General features: G+C 48.4%; 1 protein-coding gene across 2 annotated transcripts in view; it reads left to right on the plus strand.

The window, feature by feature from the left end:
* Positions 1–16270, plus strand: part of brf1a (BRF1 general transcription factor IIIB subunit a) — an 89594-nt gene that overhangs the window by 34762 nt on the left and 38562 nt on the right. Inside the window, exons 13-15 of one of the 2 annotated variants that reach the window (XR_011603048.1) lie at positions 14905–14966; positions 15586–15667; positions 15834–15884. Coding sequence is in view for 1 of the 2 variants with exons in the window: in XM_070979710.1 (XP_070835811.1) it covers positions 14905–14966; positions 15586–15667; positions 15829–15884 (200 nt within the window). In the remaining variant the exon portion in view is untranslated. Of the gene's footprint in view, positions 1–14904; positions 14967–15585; positions 15668–15828; positions 15885–16270 lie in introns of both variants that reach the window. The other variant, XM_070979710.1, reaches the window with a different exon arrangement.

Raw genomic sequence — 16270 nt, forward strand, 5'->3', positions numbered from 1 at the left:
AACAAACCGCAATCACATCCGCTGTCAGCGGCGGGCGCAGAAATACAACAACTACAGGGATCCATCATGTGCTGCCTATAATTACCTAATTACATGAGTAGGATGTTCTGCGCCCCCCGCCCCCCCTTTATCGGTGTGTGCAGAGGCGTTGATGGATGCGAGGTAATAGCGCCGTGCAGGTACATCTGTCCTGATGATGAGGAAACCTGTGTTTTTATAGCTCTGAGTGGGAGGACGGGGGGTCGGCAGAGGCGAGGGCTGGATGGTGAAGTGTGTTTTGATGGATAGATGTTTGAGGGAAGGGGCGGTGAAGTGGCCTAATGTTTGGAGAACGCCGTGTAGCTTAAAGGTCGCTCGTTTGAATCCCTGCAGAAGCGTCGTCGTGGCCGTAAATATGGACCCGGACGCTTCACCACCTCAGAGCAGCACTTCAGGCGGTGCAGGTGGAAGCTGTTCAGAGCGCCTTGACGTGGTTTATTCAGCTGTAATCTGTGCAGCCATGCTAACAGCACATGCTCACACCGACAATGCTAACGTGCTCACTGTCTTCATTTAGCATGTTAGCATTTATGTCATGGATGCCGTTGGTTTTGCAGGTTTTTGGTCAAAAAATAAAGAGCTGGATGAATTTTAAAGTTGATGGCGCTAAAGACAAAAATCATCATGTTATTCCAGTGCGTCCCGAAGGAGACGCGAACGTCTGCAACAGATTTTAATCGTTCAGCGTCGTCTGTAGAACCACACTCACCATTAATGATGAATGTCAATCTGCCACCGTTTCTTTATTTGACACAAACATGCAGCAAACAATATATAATAAATAATAATAAAAAAGTTTGTTTTTGTCTCTAATTCAAAAATAAAGATGCTTTTGAGAAATGGGCCGATCTCCTTGCATCCCTTTACGTTACGTCTGGAAAAACGTGTCCGCTAAATGGCTGAAATGTGAATTATGTGGAGCTTCCTTTCGAGCACTCAGTCCAGTATTACATCAGCGCAGTCATGACGGTTGTCAAGTTTAACCCATAAATGCAGACCTGAAACTTTGCCAGTCTATGGGAAGGTCTCTGCCTCCCCGAAAACAGCCATATATCAGGTCAAAGCAGCCATTAACCTGATGAAAATGTCCACCGATAACGCCGCTGACCTCATTTCATCAGGGGAAGCACAACAGGGGCGAGGTTAAGAGTGAGACGAGCCACTATTACCAAAGTGCAATGAATCACAGCTCTCTGAATCACAAGCTCTTATGTTAATTGTAAATATGTCTCCTTTTTTAAATTGGATTTTGTTCTCGAGTGACGTCGGTTTTGACTCATCTTCCTCAAGTCGAGGCTCATCGTGTGTGTGTGTGGCCACGAATGACAGAATCAGCATTAAAACCTGAAACATGGCCGCGATTAAGGGGTCTAATCGTCGGCCGGTGGGACTGGAGGCTGATCTCACCGGGGAGCTGAATGATTAGAGGCTAGCTGTGTGTGTGTGTGTGTGTGTGTGTGTGTGTGTGTGTGTGTGTGTGTGTGTGTGTGTGTGTGTGTGTGTGTGTGTGTGTGTGTTGACTCTCTTTGGGTTTGTGTAACAGGATTGTGAGGCTTTTCGGAAGCGTTTGATCTCAGGGGACCGGCTTTAAAAGGAATGAGGTCCCTGATTGGTCGAATGCAAAAAAATGGTGACACTTTTGGGGATTTTCTTTCCTGGTTTCGCTCTGTTATCGACTTCTACAATCAACAGTGACTGAGTGATGATAAACATAGCATTACAGCCATTAGCCTGTTAGCTTAGCTTAGCATAAAGGCTGGAAATGGCCAAACAGATGGCCTGGCCCTGTCCAAAGGTAAAAACATCCACCTGTAAACAAATGAGATTTAATTTTAGAGGCTGCTGCTGACGGCAGCTTCATGTTTATGAGTGGAGGGTCAATGTATTTCCCAAACTGGCTAACTATTCCTTTAAAACCACTGGTACAGACCAGAGACTTGTAAAGATGGCCGACGTGTCTGCACTTCCTCCCACAGTGCAAAAATGACGCCAAGACATCTCGGGTACGGGTGCTGCCATCTTTTGCTGCTGGCGTCCTTTGGAGCCAGAGTCTGAAGTATCGAGGTCCCGCCCATAAGAGGTGTCAATCATGATGTCACATCTCCTTTTAGTAGCATCAAATAAGTGATTAAAACAGGAAATGCTGTAGCAAACATCAGTGTGATAAGAAGTGGTACAAACCAGGAGTTAAACTACACATTAGCTTTCCAGAGAGCTAGCAAGCCAATGAGCTAGTGTGCAAACTAACTAGTGAATAAGCAAATCTGCTAGCTTGCTAACGAGTTAGTCGTTTTGAGCCAATCACTGTGAGGGTGTGCTGTTCCTGTCGCCTGCAGACGGTGACAGACTAACTCACAAACAACTTAGCGGATGGAAAGCAGGTCACAGCGAGCTGCCAGTCACCCTGATCTCAGCCTGTTTTTATTAAACATTGGCATTTTAATTGGCCTGTGCTGCAGAGGGGGAGACAGGCAGACACCCCCCCCCCCAACACTCACGGAGCCGCCTCCGTTTGGCAAGCCGGTGATGAGCTCCCCGCCGTCCCCCAGATCCGCCCTTTCATCGGCCTCTCTGCCGTCAGCCATGTGAAACGTGTCGTTTAGAAGATACCGGCGAGCTGGAGGTGGTGCTGGGAGGAATTTAACCTGGATGTCTGCTGTGGGAGCGGATCCTCGCCCCCCCGTTATGAAACACAGGCAGCTCTGTGCAATCAAAGCAGCAGCGTGATGACATCAGTGTGAAGCTGCTGCTGCCATGTTTCAAAGAAGCACCACAAACAGTCGAGTGTTGTCCTGCAGCCAGTGGTCGTCTGATTCCACCATTAAAGAGTAAAAAAAGATGCATTAAACAGCGACTTTAACGTCCTCCACGCTCTCTGTGCTGCTCTCTGAGAACAACCTGTCGCTCGCTCTGCGCGTTATTGGTCTGATTTCTGATTGAGATGCAGCAAAAAGTCCGAAACAAAACGTTTACATGGTGAATCACATCTTCAGCTCAGCTCAAAGAGGACAGCTCGCGTGTGCGCCGCTCTGTTTACTCATGTGTAATTTCATTTGTGTGTGCGTGCAGAAGCGAACACATGCGTGTGATTACACTTGAGTCAGTGAGTGTGTGTGTGTGTTACGGTTCTGCTGTTTGTTTGGAGGCTGGTGACGCTGAGCTGGATGCAGATGGGGGGTTCAGGCTGGTCCTGGTTTGGTTCAGGCTTCGGCTAATTGTGGTGGATACGGGAGGGGCGGGAGGGGGCATCACAGCCCCCCCCGCTCAATCTTTGAAGTATTAAGTGGACAGGGTACCTTGTCATTAGGGCTGAGCCTTTCATCTGTGTGTGTGTGTGTGTGTGTGTGTGTGTGTGTGTGTGTGTGTGTGTGTGTGTGTGTGTGTGTGTGTGTGTGTGTGTGTGTGTGTGGACATTGTTAGCAGAGGGCAGGGCTCTGGAGGAAGAGAACAGGGCTGTAATTTTGGATCCTCTCAGGAAAAGAAAGGAAACAGAGTCAAAGGAAAATACAGCGAAGACGTTTGAAGCACTGGTCGATCTTCTCAGACGCTCCATCATCTTCACTTTCCATCGATTTCCTCAAAAAAACACAGATTCTTTAAAAGGTTCTCGTGAGCTTCAGCTGAGTTCTTCATCCCAGCTGTCCAGAGGTTGGCATCAGATGCTGCGAGTGAAGATAATCCATCAGTTTAGACTAAAAACAAGGAGCTGTTATGAAGCTGGCAGCTTAAAAAGAGCTTCTGATAACTGAAAGTGAAGATGAAGAGGATGAAGGAACACACAAAGTCCTTCGACGAGCGTTCGCTCTGCAAGATCTGATTTTCAGTTTTTCATCCAAATCAGCTCATTTTTTGATGAATAAAGCCAAAAATTGCCAAATTGACACTTTAATGCACAAATGTGTGAAGTCTGGTAATGAAAGAAAATGAAGTGTTCATGAGAAGCTGGTGGAGCCGACGGCAGTTTGGCAGTAAAGTTATTTATTGTGAGAGCTGATCGTTTAATAAACGGAGTACAAAGGAGAGAGACTCTGATCAGAGACAGAAATTGAACAAAGCAGGACTCTTTTGCTGTTTTTCTGCTGAGAAAATAATAAAAACACAAGCCTCAGCTGCTCTGCGCTCACCTGTCCAAACACAATAAAGGTGACTCCATCTCTCTCTAGTGTGAACGGGCTATAGTTAGCCTACGTGTGTGTGATGGAAGTAGTGGATAAATAAAGAAAATAAAGGGGAAATTGATAAACCTGGTCCAGTCCTGATCCTGGATCGGTGAGCTGGACTCGAACAGGAAGGACGATCATAGTAAATTATCATTAAAGGAAAAGTTGCGCGTTTGATCTTTGGAGACGCTGGTTTGTTCCTATTGGTTCTAAGCGACATGCTAACGTAAGCTAACGGCTAACAGTGCCGCCTTATATATTTACTGCACAGACGTGGTATTGATGTGAGCTTTGTCAGCACAAACAAGTCAAACTGTTTTAATCTTTCATACAGAGACGCTGACTGAGGCTGTAAATACATGTTCATCAGCCAAAGTTACTAATTGCCCCTTTTACTCATTCAGCCAGAGTAATGAAAGTTTGGCTTCTTATAAACCCCCCTGCCGGCCCAGATTGCTTCATTATGAATTAATGAATGAACGGTTTTGTTTCTAATCAATGAAAGTAGTAAATGAAGTTCGCGGCACGTCACGGCAGAAGATCAAACGGGTTAATTTATTATTAACATGAAGAGTTTCTTCTTCGCCTCTGTGGAAAGTTTGCAGTCTCTGAACCCGTCACAGCCTCCCTTGCTAAACCCCTTCCTGTCTCTCACCCTGTTTTACGCCGCCGCCTCATCGGCGGCCTGTCGCAGTAATGGCATTTTCATTAACTTGTGCCATTGGAGGAGGAAGAGGGAGCCGAGAGCAGCCGGGCCGGCCGGCAGGAGGGACGTGACTCCAGCGCCTCCGGATGACTTTGTCACATCGGTCTACAGCCGAGGTCTTCGGGGAGCTCCGCCTCGCACCATTAGAGGCAGCATTGATTGAGGCGCGCTGTTTTCAGCGGAGCACTTAGTTCAATCAATGACGTTTGCCCTGACCTTAACTACCTCTGTGAGCACAGCTCCCCGGCTGCTGTCAAACCGCTCTGCCGCTTTTATTGCCCCAAAACGTCTGGGAAAAGAGGCGTCTGAAGTGTGTGAACGTCCACGTTTCACCCGGCCTTTCGCTCTGTGAACCGTCCATTTTGCTTTTGAGGCCAAACGTGGTTTCACACCCGGTTTTTGGAGCCTTTTTACGTGTGTTGGGCTGCGTTTGAGAAAACCCTCACCGCTCCATCTCTCTCTGCCATCCATCCCCTTCACCAGCACCAATTACTGCAGTAAATCGTAGCTGTCGGCGTTTCGGGGCGTGGCTGAAGCTCTCTGACGGAGCCGCGCTCCGACTGCAGCTCTGCTGAGTCAATTATAGTCTTTTAAATGAGCAGCATCTGTCTCATCTCCCTCCGTCCACAGAGGGGCCGTTCAGGGATGAAAGGAAATGCAAAGTCTCATCCTGAGCTTCAGCGGCATCGCACTCTAACTCCTCAGCAGTCAGATGTGCAGAAAAAGAAAGATCCGCAGGCTCCTTTGTCTCCTGTTTTTGGTATGCTAATGAGGAGAGAGGAGGCCCTTCAAACCAGGAGGTCACTGGTTTGATCACAGCAGCGTCCCCAGCAAGAAAACAGAGCCACTGCTCCACAATTGAGTTTAATTTTCTTTCTTTTCTTCTTAATCTGTCACATCTGTCTGAGTGTTTTCCTCAAAAGGAAAGTGGACCAAAAGACAGACGATCTCGCCACATTTGTCGATTTCTTTGGCCGTTCTGATGGAAAATAAGTGTTGGAGGCTGAATGTGTGACCAGTGAGGGACAGGCGAGGACGTTTGAGAGACATTAAAATGTTTCTGTGGGCTCCGGGAAAGTTTTACAGTCTGTCATTTATCCATGAAACTGTTTTTGTATGGATTGAACTAACAAACATACGCTCGTTAGTGGATCTCTTTTTCCCAAAATGAGGGTGGAGGTCTCCCGTGGGGGGGTGTGTGGGGGGGGGGTGACAGACAGATCTCCGCAGCTGTCAGATAAATATTTGATTGCATTGTTCAGTCAACAGTTTTAAACCTGTGGCTCCTTTAATTAGTGATGACGTGTTATTTATTCATGCAGCTAATTCATTCACAAATCCGCCTTTTCCACACGTTTCCTGTCTGCTGCTGGGACAGCTGGACAGGCCTGTGTGTGTGCGTGCGTGCCTGCGCGTGTGCGTGCGTTGACTGGGTCGCCTGGGGTGGTACAGTAGAGCTTGATGGACATATGGCCGGATGGACCCGGCCCCTCAGAGGAGGAGAGACGGGATTGGCTGGCAGGCGGACGGACAGGCGATGACAGCGCAGGGAGACGGGCGTCACTGATACCCGGCAGAAACACAAGAAGAAGAACAAAAGTCTAATGTTTATTTCAAGCTCAGGCTGCTCTCCGCGGACGGCCAATCATACGCTTTCAGTGAGTCAGTACGAGCTGAGCAACCTCAGCAGCAGCAGCGTGGTGTGGAATATGAAATCAGGCTGTGTGTGTGTGTGTGTGTGTGTGTGTGTGTGTGTGTGTGTGTGTGTGTGTGTGTGTGTGTGTGTGTGTGTGTGTGTGTGTGTGTGAGAGCAGCAGTTAGCAGTCTGTCTCTCTGGTGAGACGGCTGTAGCGGCCCGTCACAGCAGCCAGCCGTGATTGGAGATGATGTGCGTCTTCTGGCCCGAGGAGGGAAAGGGAAGCCGCCTCGTCTGCCGCCGCCAGCCTGACGGGAGATGACAGCTACCGTTTAGCGGGCAGGCAAAGGCAGGCGAGCGCTCGCCTACGGCTGTTACGTCACAGCGCATTTCACCGCCTCAGCCTTCCTCCTTCCCCCTGCCCTCCTCCTCACACTGCAGGACCGGGGTCCCGCTCAGGTCAGGCGGAGTTCAGGATCAACTGTGTAGAAGCGTGTGAGACGCTTTAATGGTAAAAATGAGGAATTAATCAACCTGCCGCCTTCTGTAGTATAACCGCTGAAGAATACGCTTCTGCTGCAGACCAACAACCAGCGAGAAGCCTTGAGGAGGTCAAAGTGGCCTCTGAGCTGAAAGGAGCTGAAAGTCCTTCTCGCTCAAATCTACATTTTTAGTCTGATTCGACCTTGAAAACAGCCGTTGTCTCTCCACGGCGTCCATCAGTCGCTCTTCTGGAGCTTTTGACCGTGTCGCACAGGCTTCATCAGTGAACGCCGTTTGTGCAGATCTCGTGTGATCGTTCTCGTTGGGAGTGAGGAAGATCATGTGATGTGATTGAAAGCTCCAGAGCAGCCACTCAAGGACGTTGTGGTGAGATTGTTTTTCCAGCTGTCAAGATAAGACTTTATTGATCCCACATTAAGTCGCTCCAGTACTCAGGATATAGAATAAAAAAACCACCTGTGTACATAAAATACTGCTGCCACTAGAGAAAACTAGTGTGTCGTATGTTTTATTGAGCTTAAGGTGGAAATGTTCTAAAGACAGGAACAGGAAACGTCCGCTTCTCTTCGTCGAGAGCCGCGTTTTGCGCCCACGTTCAGCCATCGCGCAGAGTCCATCAGAGGAGGCGTAGAGGCCGCTTTCTACGCCCACAGGCGCTTAAAAAAACACGCTCTGCAACTGCAACACATTTTCTGTTTCCAGTCCGCGACGTGAACCGAGCGGCGAGCACAGAAAATCAATTCCAGGAGCAGAAGCACACGTAGAAAAGTCCACAGGAGCTCTTTGAGCATCGCAGAGGGGTGGAGATGATGATGCATCGCTGCAGACGCATCTGACGTCTGATTGCCTCCAGAGAAAGTTTGTAAATATTTGGGTGCTGATGAGCAGTAGGACACAGGGCGCCGATTCATTGGCGAGCGTTTGGCTAAACATTCCTGCGGCGGTGGGCTGACATTTCAGACGTGTGATTCTCACGCACAACAATGCGGACGCTGAAACGTTCGACATTCTGCGAATTCTTCGGCGCCGCTGCTGAGGCGGCCGTGACGGACTCATCCGTCAGAGGCGCTCGGCTGGTCTCATGACGCTCCGACGCTGCGCATTCACTCACAGCCGAGGATTAGTTCACCCCCCTCTTGTTTTGGAAAATAGGCCGAATATTGGAGCAGCACAAATCGGCAGAGGGTCTCTTTGATCAAAGACGTTTATTCAAAATGTGGAAACTTTAGGCTGACGCTGTTGAAAGCATCCATCACTTTCAATACAAACATTTGTCCGGTTTGTGAGAGGACACGCAGCTGTGGCGGCCGCAGATGGCGAGGAGGGGAAGAGCGGCGAGGCCAGCCGGATCGAAGGAATCGAGCCAATCACGTCGGCTCTCTTTTGTTGTCTCACCTGACAGCAGCAGCCTCAGCATCCCTCCTCCTCCTCCTATGATTACCTGATTCTGATTGGTCAGCGCTCAGGAACACATCACACTAGTCATGTGCTTGTCTTTGCGTCGGGGTGTCACGAGGCGTCTCATATGTCACATGACAGGTCCTTAAACATGTCACACAACACCAGCACAGACCATGATTGTCGTTCACTATCGACCACGATTGATGGCGGTAAGTCGTCGCAATGCTAAGTTGGTCTAATTTTAAGCTAATGTTGCTCAAACAGGAGGAAACAGAGCGTCTGCTGGGGACTATTTTCAGCGGTGGATGAATCCACATTTGGTGCTCCAGTGAGTGTTTGTGGGAGCAGGACGGCGTGTGTCAGAATAAAGTGTGTGTTCACGGTGATGAAGGAGCAGCAGTGAGGTTTTTTAATGGTTTCTGGTAATAATGGAGCTCTGCGGCTCAGAGGAGGTGGAGGTCGGTGAGCGTCTGAGTGTTTTCTGGTCAGTTTGTGATGTTTCAGCCCACATTTTCTCATTTCTGAGAAGAAATATAAACAAGTCCAGTTTGCCTCCAGCAGTCCTAGCTCCTGTATGCATACATCTCCCCGCTCCTCAGTCTGTGCTCGGGGGGAGGAGGAGGAGCAGGTGGTTGAGTGGGCGTACACTCAGTCTGGGCTCCTCCAAGGTCGGGGAGGTCAGCTTTTAATGGGCTGGCCCGGCCCGCCCGTGTCAGCCAGAATCTAGCACTCTATTTATTGCCCCGGCCGGCTGGTTGTTTCTCCGGGGCGGCGCTGGCACTGAGCCTTATTACCTCATCCTGCTGCAGGGGAGGACTTTTACACCACAGCTCCTTTTTTTCTGCGTTTGAGGCACTTTACCGACAACCTGATCCATACGTGTGAGCATGAGTGCAGGAGGTGAAGAGCGAACGCTGACTGCAGAGAAAACGTCTGCAGAAGAAGAGCTGCAGGCAACGCTTTGGCCTCTGATTTGACAATAAACCTGTTAATATGCCACTATAATCACTGCAACTGGTGTTAGTGGTTTCCAGCACGAAACGCCCTCAAAGACCACAAAGAGTCGTTTGTTTGTTTCCAGATTAAACGAAGAAGATTAGCGTTCATCGGTCAGCTTCAGAGGTCGGACCTCGCTCTGGATTACAACTTCCTGGGACGTAATGAGGCTTAAAGCTCGATAATCAAGATTTGGTTATTTTTACTTCTCAATTACACAAATATAAGAGCGTAAAACTCTCCTGACTCATGACTCTGCAGCAGCAGTAACAATAGAACAATGAACAATAGCAGTAAGGGCATTAAAACACAAGTGTATTAATGTAAGTAATAAAAATAAAGATGAGGGTGCAGTTAAGCAGCTCTGCTGGATGTACTTACACATACTGACTGTTCTCAGGTGTTTCTCTGAAACTCACTGTATATTTAATACTAATACTTTCATTCTTCGTTTCATATTTGCAGTCTTTCTGCTTTGTGCTGCAAAGTTTCCCTCAGCCTTAAATTAAGTCTTATCTTAAAGCGAATTCCCCAAAATGTTGAACTGTCCCTTTAAGACATTTCTTTAACTTCTCATGACATTTGCTGGTGTCTTTTTAAAGCGTTGTCGTCCACCCTCAGCGCTCACTGTCCTCCTGACTGATTGAAACGTCTACCCAGGCGTGGGCGCCTCCTCCTCGCTGCCCCGTGGCCGAGCTCGGTACGAGGGGAGGGGCTGAGGAGGCTGGATGATGTGGGCTCCTCTTGAAGGGTGGATGATGGGTGATCCTGCAGCACCGAGGCCACACAGCCCCATTCATCCTCCAGATCACACCCACGCACACACACACACACACACACACTTTGTTTTTTTGGAAAGGGGAGGGAGGTGCAGGAGGGAGGGGGAGGAGAGGACAGGAGGTGTGGAGGAGTCAGCCGGCTGACTGTTTCATTGTTATTCCTCCTCTCTCCTCCTCCTCCTCTTTTCTCCTCCTCAGATCAGACTGAAATGAAACGCGGTTCATGATGAAGAGGAGATCAGTGAACTCCTCTCAAGCCTCCATTTTTCTGCCTCTTCTCCCTCCGTCATCTTGCCTCAGCCTCTCTCTCCTTTCTGTCTTCTCATTTACATTCTCTCATCTTCTAACTTCTCGTCACCTGCTTTGTCTTTTCTCTCTCACCACTGCCGTCTCCTCATTCCTCCCTGTCCTCCCTCCATCAGTCTCTTTGTCTCTTCATCGTCCCTGCTCGTCCTCGTCTTCCTCTGTAACTCTCTTTGGCCTTTTCTTCTCTTTATTGTATTTTTCTTACTGTCATTAAAAACCTGCCTGCCTGTTGGCCTGACGATGCGGTTTCCAGAATTCCCATCCACCAAAGTCACCCAGATGGTCGCCACATTTCAGGCGTCTACCAACCATGAACTGATCAACTAACTGTTTTTTCTGTTGGTCTTCTTCCACGTTGTCTGAAATCTATTAAAACATCAGTGATTACATTTGTTTTTGAGCGTCAGGAGGGAGAGTCAGTGTTGAGAGACGTCGTTGGTTTTGGTCTTTTCGTCGGATTTCTGGGAGAATAAAAACTCCCCAGCCTCCTCCTTCACTGCCTCTGACTGTTTGGCTCTCCCTCCCCCTCCCGGGCTCCTCCTGTTCCCCCTCCTCGCCTCCTCCTGAAGGCCGTCTCCTTCACCTGTTCCTTCCTGCAGGGCACATTTTCTCCCTCCCTTTGTCTTCTTTCTTCTTCCTTGGTATCAGAGTGTCGGCAGCGAAGCGTCTTATTCTCCTGACCACATCAGACAGATCTGCCGCCGCCTGGGACTCTGCGGTGTGGGGTGGTGGTGGGGGGGCTGAGGGTAAACCTGGGGTCAGGTTACCTGTCTGAGGCCCAGCAGAGATCAGGGGGATCCAGTTAGCAGCCTGCGGGCATCATGGAGGGCGGCTCACAGGTGGATCAGACCGCCGTCACGCCGCCTTCCTCTGCTCTCACGCGATTTATCGTCAGCGCTCACAAACCCGTCAACGATGTGAAGTATTTGATATCTCTGTGATATTTTCATCTTTGATTTTTTTTTTTCTCGATCAATCAATTGGTTTGTGTATGAATGTTAGTTATAATTTCCTTCTTTTATTCGACCAAAGATTTCCGAAAAGCAGCAAATCTTCACATCTTAGAAGCTGAAACTGGAGAATTTTTGCTTCAAAAATGACTGAATTTTATTAATCACTTATCAAAGTAGTGGCTTATGATTCGTCTGTCGATTGTCTAACTGATTTATTTTGTAATTTAACCTTAATTTTATCAGAAAAGACATTAAAAACTATTTCTTATTTACAGTGACGGCCTGTGAAGACAGACCAGAAGACACACAAAAACAAAGTCAATGGTCAAAAATCAATAAAGTCAAATCATTAAAAACCTTCATGTCGTCCTTCAAAGCAGTGATGGACACAGATTTGTCCAGTTTTAATGTTAGCTGTTAGCTGTTAGTGCTGTTAAAGCCTCATTTTAAAGGCGAAGCTTTCACGTTTTAACTCTGTTTGACTGTTTGAGATCAAAGAAGCCTGAAAACGTTTCTTAATGACTCGTTTTGGACGAGTCCTCGTGATTCGTCTCTGCCTCTCTGAAGTCATTTCCTCCCTCGCTGCACTGTCTTGGAGGCTCTTCCTCCTCCTCCTCCTCCTCCTCCTCCCTCAGCAGGAGGTCGGAGGTGTGCTCCACAGGGACAGCAGGAGCTCCTCCATGTTTGGGGAAGCCTGTTTTTTCTGGTTTGATATGCAGGCAGTGGAGTCTGAGCCGCTGCCAGAGGACCTTGGGCGTCCGTCGGCCTGGACGGGAAGAGGAAGCCGCGGTCGAGGTCGTCGGAGAGCTGATTCCTGTTTTCCTGCAGGAGTCTGAAGTTTGGTGAAAGCGCTGCCACTTTCTTCCTGCTGATGAGACGATGTCGCTCACATCTTATTCAGAGTGACGCTGAGTGTTTTCGGCCTTGGACCGGCTCGCTGATGAAGGCCAGGCGGCTGCAGATCTTCTGTTTTTCATTATTAAGATGTCGGTTCAGAAGTTCGTCTCAGACCTTCTGACTGAGGTGAAAAGGTCACTGAAAGAGGATTTTTTAGGCTTTGTCATGTTCTCAGTGTGACGAGGAAGCTGTTCATCAGTCAGGACCAGAAAACAGTGCGTGAATAGAAAAGTTCAGGGAATGGAAGACGATGATGATTAAATCTGCGAAGCCTCTAAATGCACATAACGTCCTTCGTTATGCTGCTTTGATTCGTGCTGAGGCAGTTTTTTTACAGAATCACCTCAATCTGGATTCAAAAGGAGCTTTTTGTCCCTTTTCTCTGAAGATGTTGACGTCTCTCCCTGAAATCTGAGTTTTAATCAAACGAGAAGCTCGTTAACGCGTTTGAGACATTCAGGTGGATCCAAGTGTCGAACTTCAGCTGTAGAAGTTTGCAGCTTTTAGACTTTATCTCAGTTTTCTCTGGATTCTTTTATTCTAAGTATTTGTGGTAAATTGAGCTTGAGTTTTCATGTATTCTCCTACTTGTTTAGAATATTGTACATGCTCTACTTCATATGCTTACATGTATTTCATGTGTTCGCTTGGCGAGTTGTGTAGATATGTTCATGGATGAAAGATGAAATTAGCATAATTGAGGTATTCCTTTGTGTCTGAATGCTGTTGGTTGATATGTGGGCTTCCTGTGATCAGCAGCAGGTCAGAGTTTGGAGGACGGGCTCGGTGCTGCTGCTAGTTTGCTCATGTTTGTTGTTTTTGTGTTTTTTCTTACGTTCGCCGCTCTGGTTCATCATTTCAGGGTTTAAAGTGTGGAGGGTTTATGGGAGGAAAAACGCCTGGAGCAACAAATAATATCAATTATACGCAGAAGAATCGTTCCTCTCACAAGAAACTGAACTTCTCCAAAACCGGAGCATATATCTGAAATCTTGTGATCCACATTGGATGATTATCACTGAATTTCTCTTATTGGCGCAGCAGCTTGGGATGATGGGTAACAGGAAGTGATTCTGAGATGCAGCTTTGCTCTCGTTCATGTGTTTGACGACAGAAAACATGTTTGACGACGTTTGCCTCATTGGCTGAAAACAGTCATTTAATGTGACGTTGGTTTTAAAGTTCTACAAACACGTGACCGTGGCGTCCTGGTTTGAAGTCTGGACCAGGACGTCTGTCCCCGGCTGTGTCCTGGACCGTCTCGCTCTTCATCTCTGCCTCCCTGATCCGTCCAGCCGTCTGAATTCTCCTGCACGCTTACCAAGAACAGTTTCATGGCTTTGATCAAATTAGCGAGTGTAGATTTATCAAAGCAGCGGCTGAATAATAACTCGGTAATCGCTCCCTCCTCCTCCTCCTCCTCCTCCTCTTCCTCGCTCCGGGCTCGGACCGGCGTTATCAGCTCCTCGTCTCGCCGCCTCTCTGCCTCCCGGAGCTGCCAATCTCTCCCAGGGCTTGTCTCCATCTTATCTCGCCCTCACACTTCACGCGGTGGAAGCTCTTGGAGGGCTGGGACGGCAGATAGCGGCCGACCTGTCTCTTCCCTCCTGAGCGGCTTCTTCTTTAAGGGAGTCGAACTCAAACGGCCGACCAGATTAGCCCCCCACCGCCTCGTCGGCTGTGGGAGAACTCTGAGGATGGGTGCGCTCCTCTTCCTCGCCTCACCTGTCTCTGCTTAATGAAGTGGCAGAGCTGCCTCGGACTCAGGCGGCTGCTGTTTGAAGTCGCCGCCCTGCAGGGAGGAGGCGTCACAGGCAGAGGAGTCGAGCGACTCCCATAAACCTGCCGCCTCTTTTAAACGCTCCTCTCCAGCTTTCCCTCCTTTCATTGGCTGTCTGAAGTCTGTCGGGAAGTTGCACTTTGTTCCACGGCGGCTAATCAAGGTGGAGGATCTTTGGGGGGAAAGCTGTTGAGTTTCTCCTCGTGGTTGTTGAAGCCTCCACCCGCTCCCTCCTTCTGTTTCCTCTATCACAGTCAATCACATCTCCTTTCAGCCTTTCTCTCCAAAATTGAACTGCGTGCTCGCCCGGGGATTTCCACCAGCTCTGCCTTTTATCAACGCTTTAAAATGCCTGTTGTTTTCACTCCTGCAGTCGTCTCCATCGCAGGTAAAAGCCGGTGAGGGTCTCGGGCGTCGCAGCTTGAAAAATGCAAATTGCCTTTTCAGCATCTCGCTGTTTGAAAATAAAGCGTGCCGCAATCTAGAGAGCGTATCGTAATTGAAAGGAAAGTGCGTTAAGGTAGATCGGCTTAAACGCGAGTTAAGCCTATTAACGTCTTATCAGGAGTCACAGTGCGTTTTATTTGCTGATTAACCCCCGATGGAGGACGCTCCACCGCCTCCTGCGTGCTGGAGGTGCGTTTCCGTCTCCGTCCAGCTGCTGCTTCCTGTTTGACCCTCGTTTGAAAACGTGCGTCACGGCAGCTTTTCTGACTGTGTCCGCTGTGCTTTGTGTCTGTGTGACAGATGGAGCTGCTGACGGAGGCGAGCTGGACCTGAGCGGGATCGATGACAGCGAGATAGAGCTGGTACGTACCTGCTGGTTAATGAGCTCCTCTGCACCTGAAGCAGTGAGAGATCCCACAGCTGACAGCAGAAAGAGCCTGAACCCAACCCACGACGCCGCGAGAGCTCAGAGTCACATTTACCTGTTTTTAGCTCGTACGCTGGATCCACGTCAGCGTCCACACAGAGGACACACGTCAACAATGAAAAATGAATTCAAATCACAGTTTAAGAGCAGAAAATGCAGCACGAGCTCACAGAAAGTAACATCAGTGAAGTATCAGGAACTGCACGCTGTGTGAAACATCAATGAAATCCCTTTTTAACTGAAAACGGCACAAAGGCGATCGATCGATTGGAAATGATTGATTCTGGTTTGATTTGTGCTTCAGACAGAGTTCAGAATCAGGGTTTAATTATCTGAGTTTAAACTTAAATCTTCACTTTAAACCTTAAAGGAACACGCAAAGTACTGCATACTTCAGTAATATTTGGTGTATTAATACATAAAGTCAACATGGTGTTTGACTCACAGTCTGCAGAGGAGGCAGACTGCTGTGCAGGATTACTGTCAGGTGGAGGTGCACAGAGTGGCAGGCGCTCTTTGATGAAGACGCTGACTCTCCCTCTTCCTCTCTGCAGTATCTGCTGAGCGACAAAGAAATCCAGGTGAAGACGGCGCTGTGGATGGCCGAGAACTCCGACTACCTCAAAGAGCAGAAAGGTACTGCGGGAGCGCGGCGAGGTGTCAGACTCAAACTCTGATTGGCTGATAGTGTGCTGGAAGTCGACGCTGCGTTCAGGAACAAACCGGAGTTCAGCGTGTCGCGTTGATGCTGTTATCTCAGAGTCTGGATGCTCACTGTTTGTTGTCTCTGCTTCCAGAGAAGGAGGCAAAGATAGCGAAGGAGAAGGAGCTCGGCATCTACAAGGAGAAGAAGGTGAGGGGGGGTGGGGGGGCGGCGGAGCTCGTATTAAACACCATCAGAAAGATGTGTGACGATCGAGCCAATCACAGCTGATTTTAAAGATGACTGACGCTTTGAACGGCCAATGAAATTCAGAACACGCAGATTAGGAACAAGTTGAAGTGATAAATATAATAAATGGCCTCAGTGTAGCCAAAATATAGGAATAAATACCTTAAATATGACTAAATACAACTCATTGAATATTCATGTAGATACATATTTAGTAAATTGCCTTTCTTAAGAACGCCTAAATAAACCATTAGAATAAACATGAAAATCTCCATCTTTTTCTGGATTTATTATCAGTTTTTATTGAACTGGGCTCATGAAAGGCTTCATGCTGTGGTCCCATTGTG

The sequence above is a fragment of the Chaetodon trifascialis genome, chromosome 14 (genome assembly GCF_039877785.1).
Source record: "Chaetodon trifascialis isolate fChaTrf1 chromosome 14, fChaTrf1.hap1, whole genome shotgun sequence".
NCBI lineage: Eukaryota > Metazoa > Chordata > Actinopteri > Chaetodontiformes > Chaetodontidae > Chaetodon > Chaetodon trifascialis.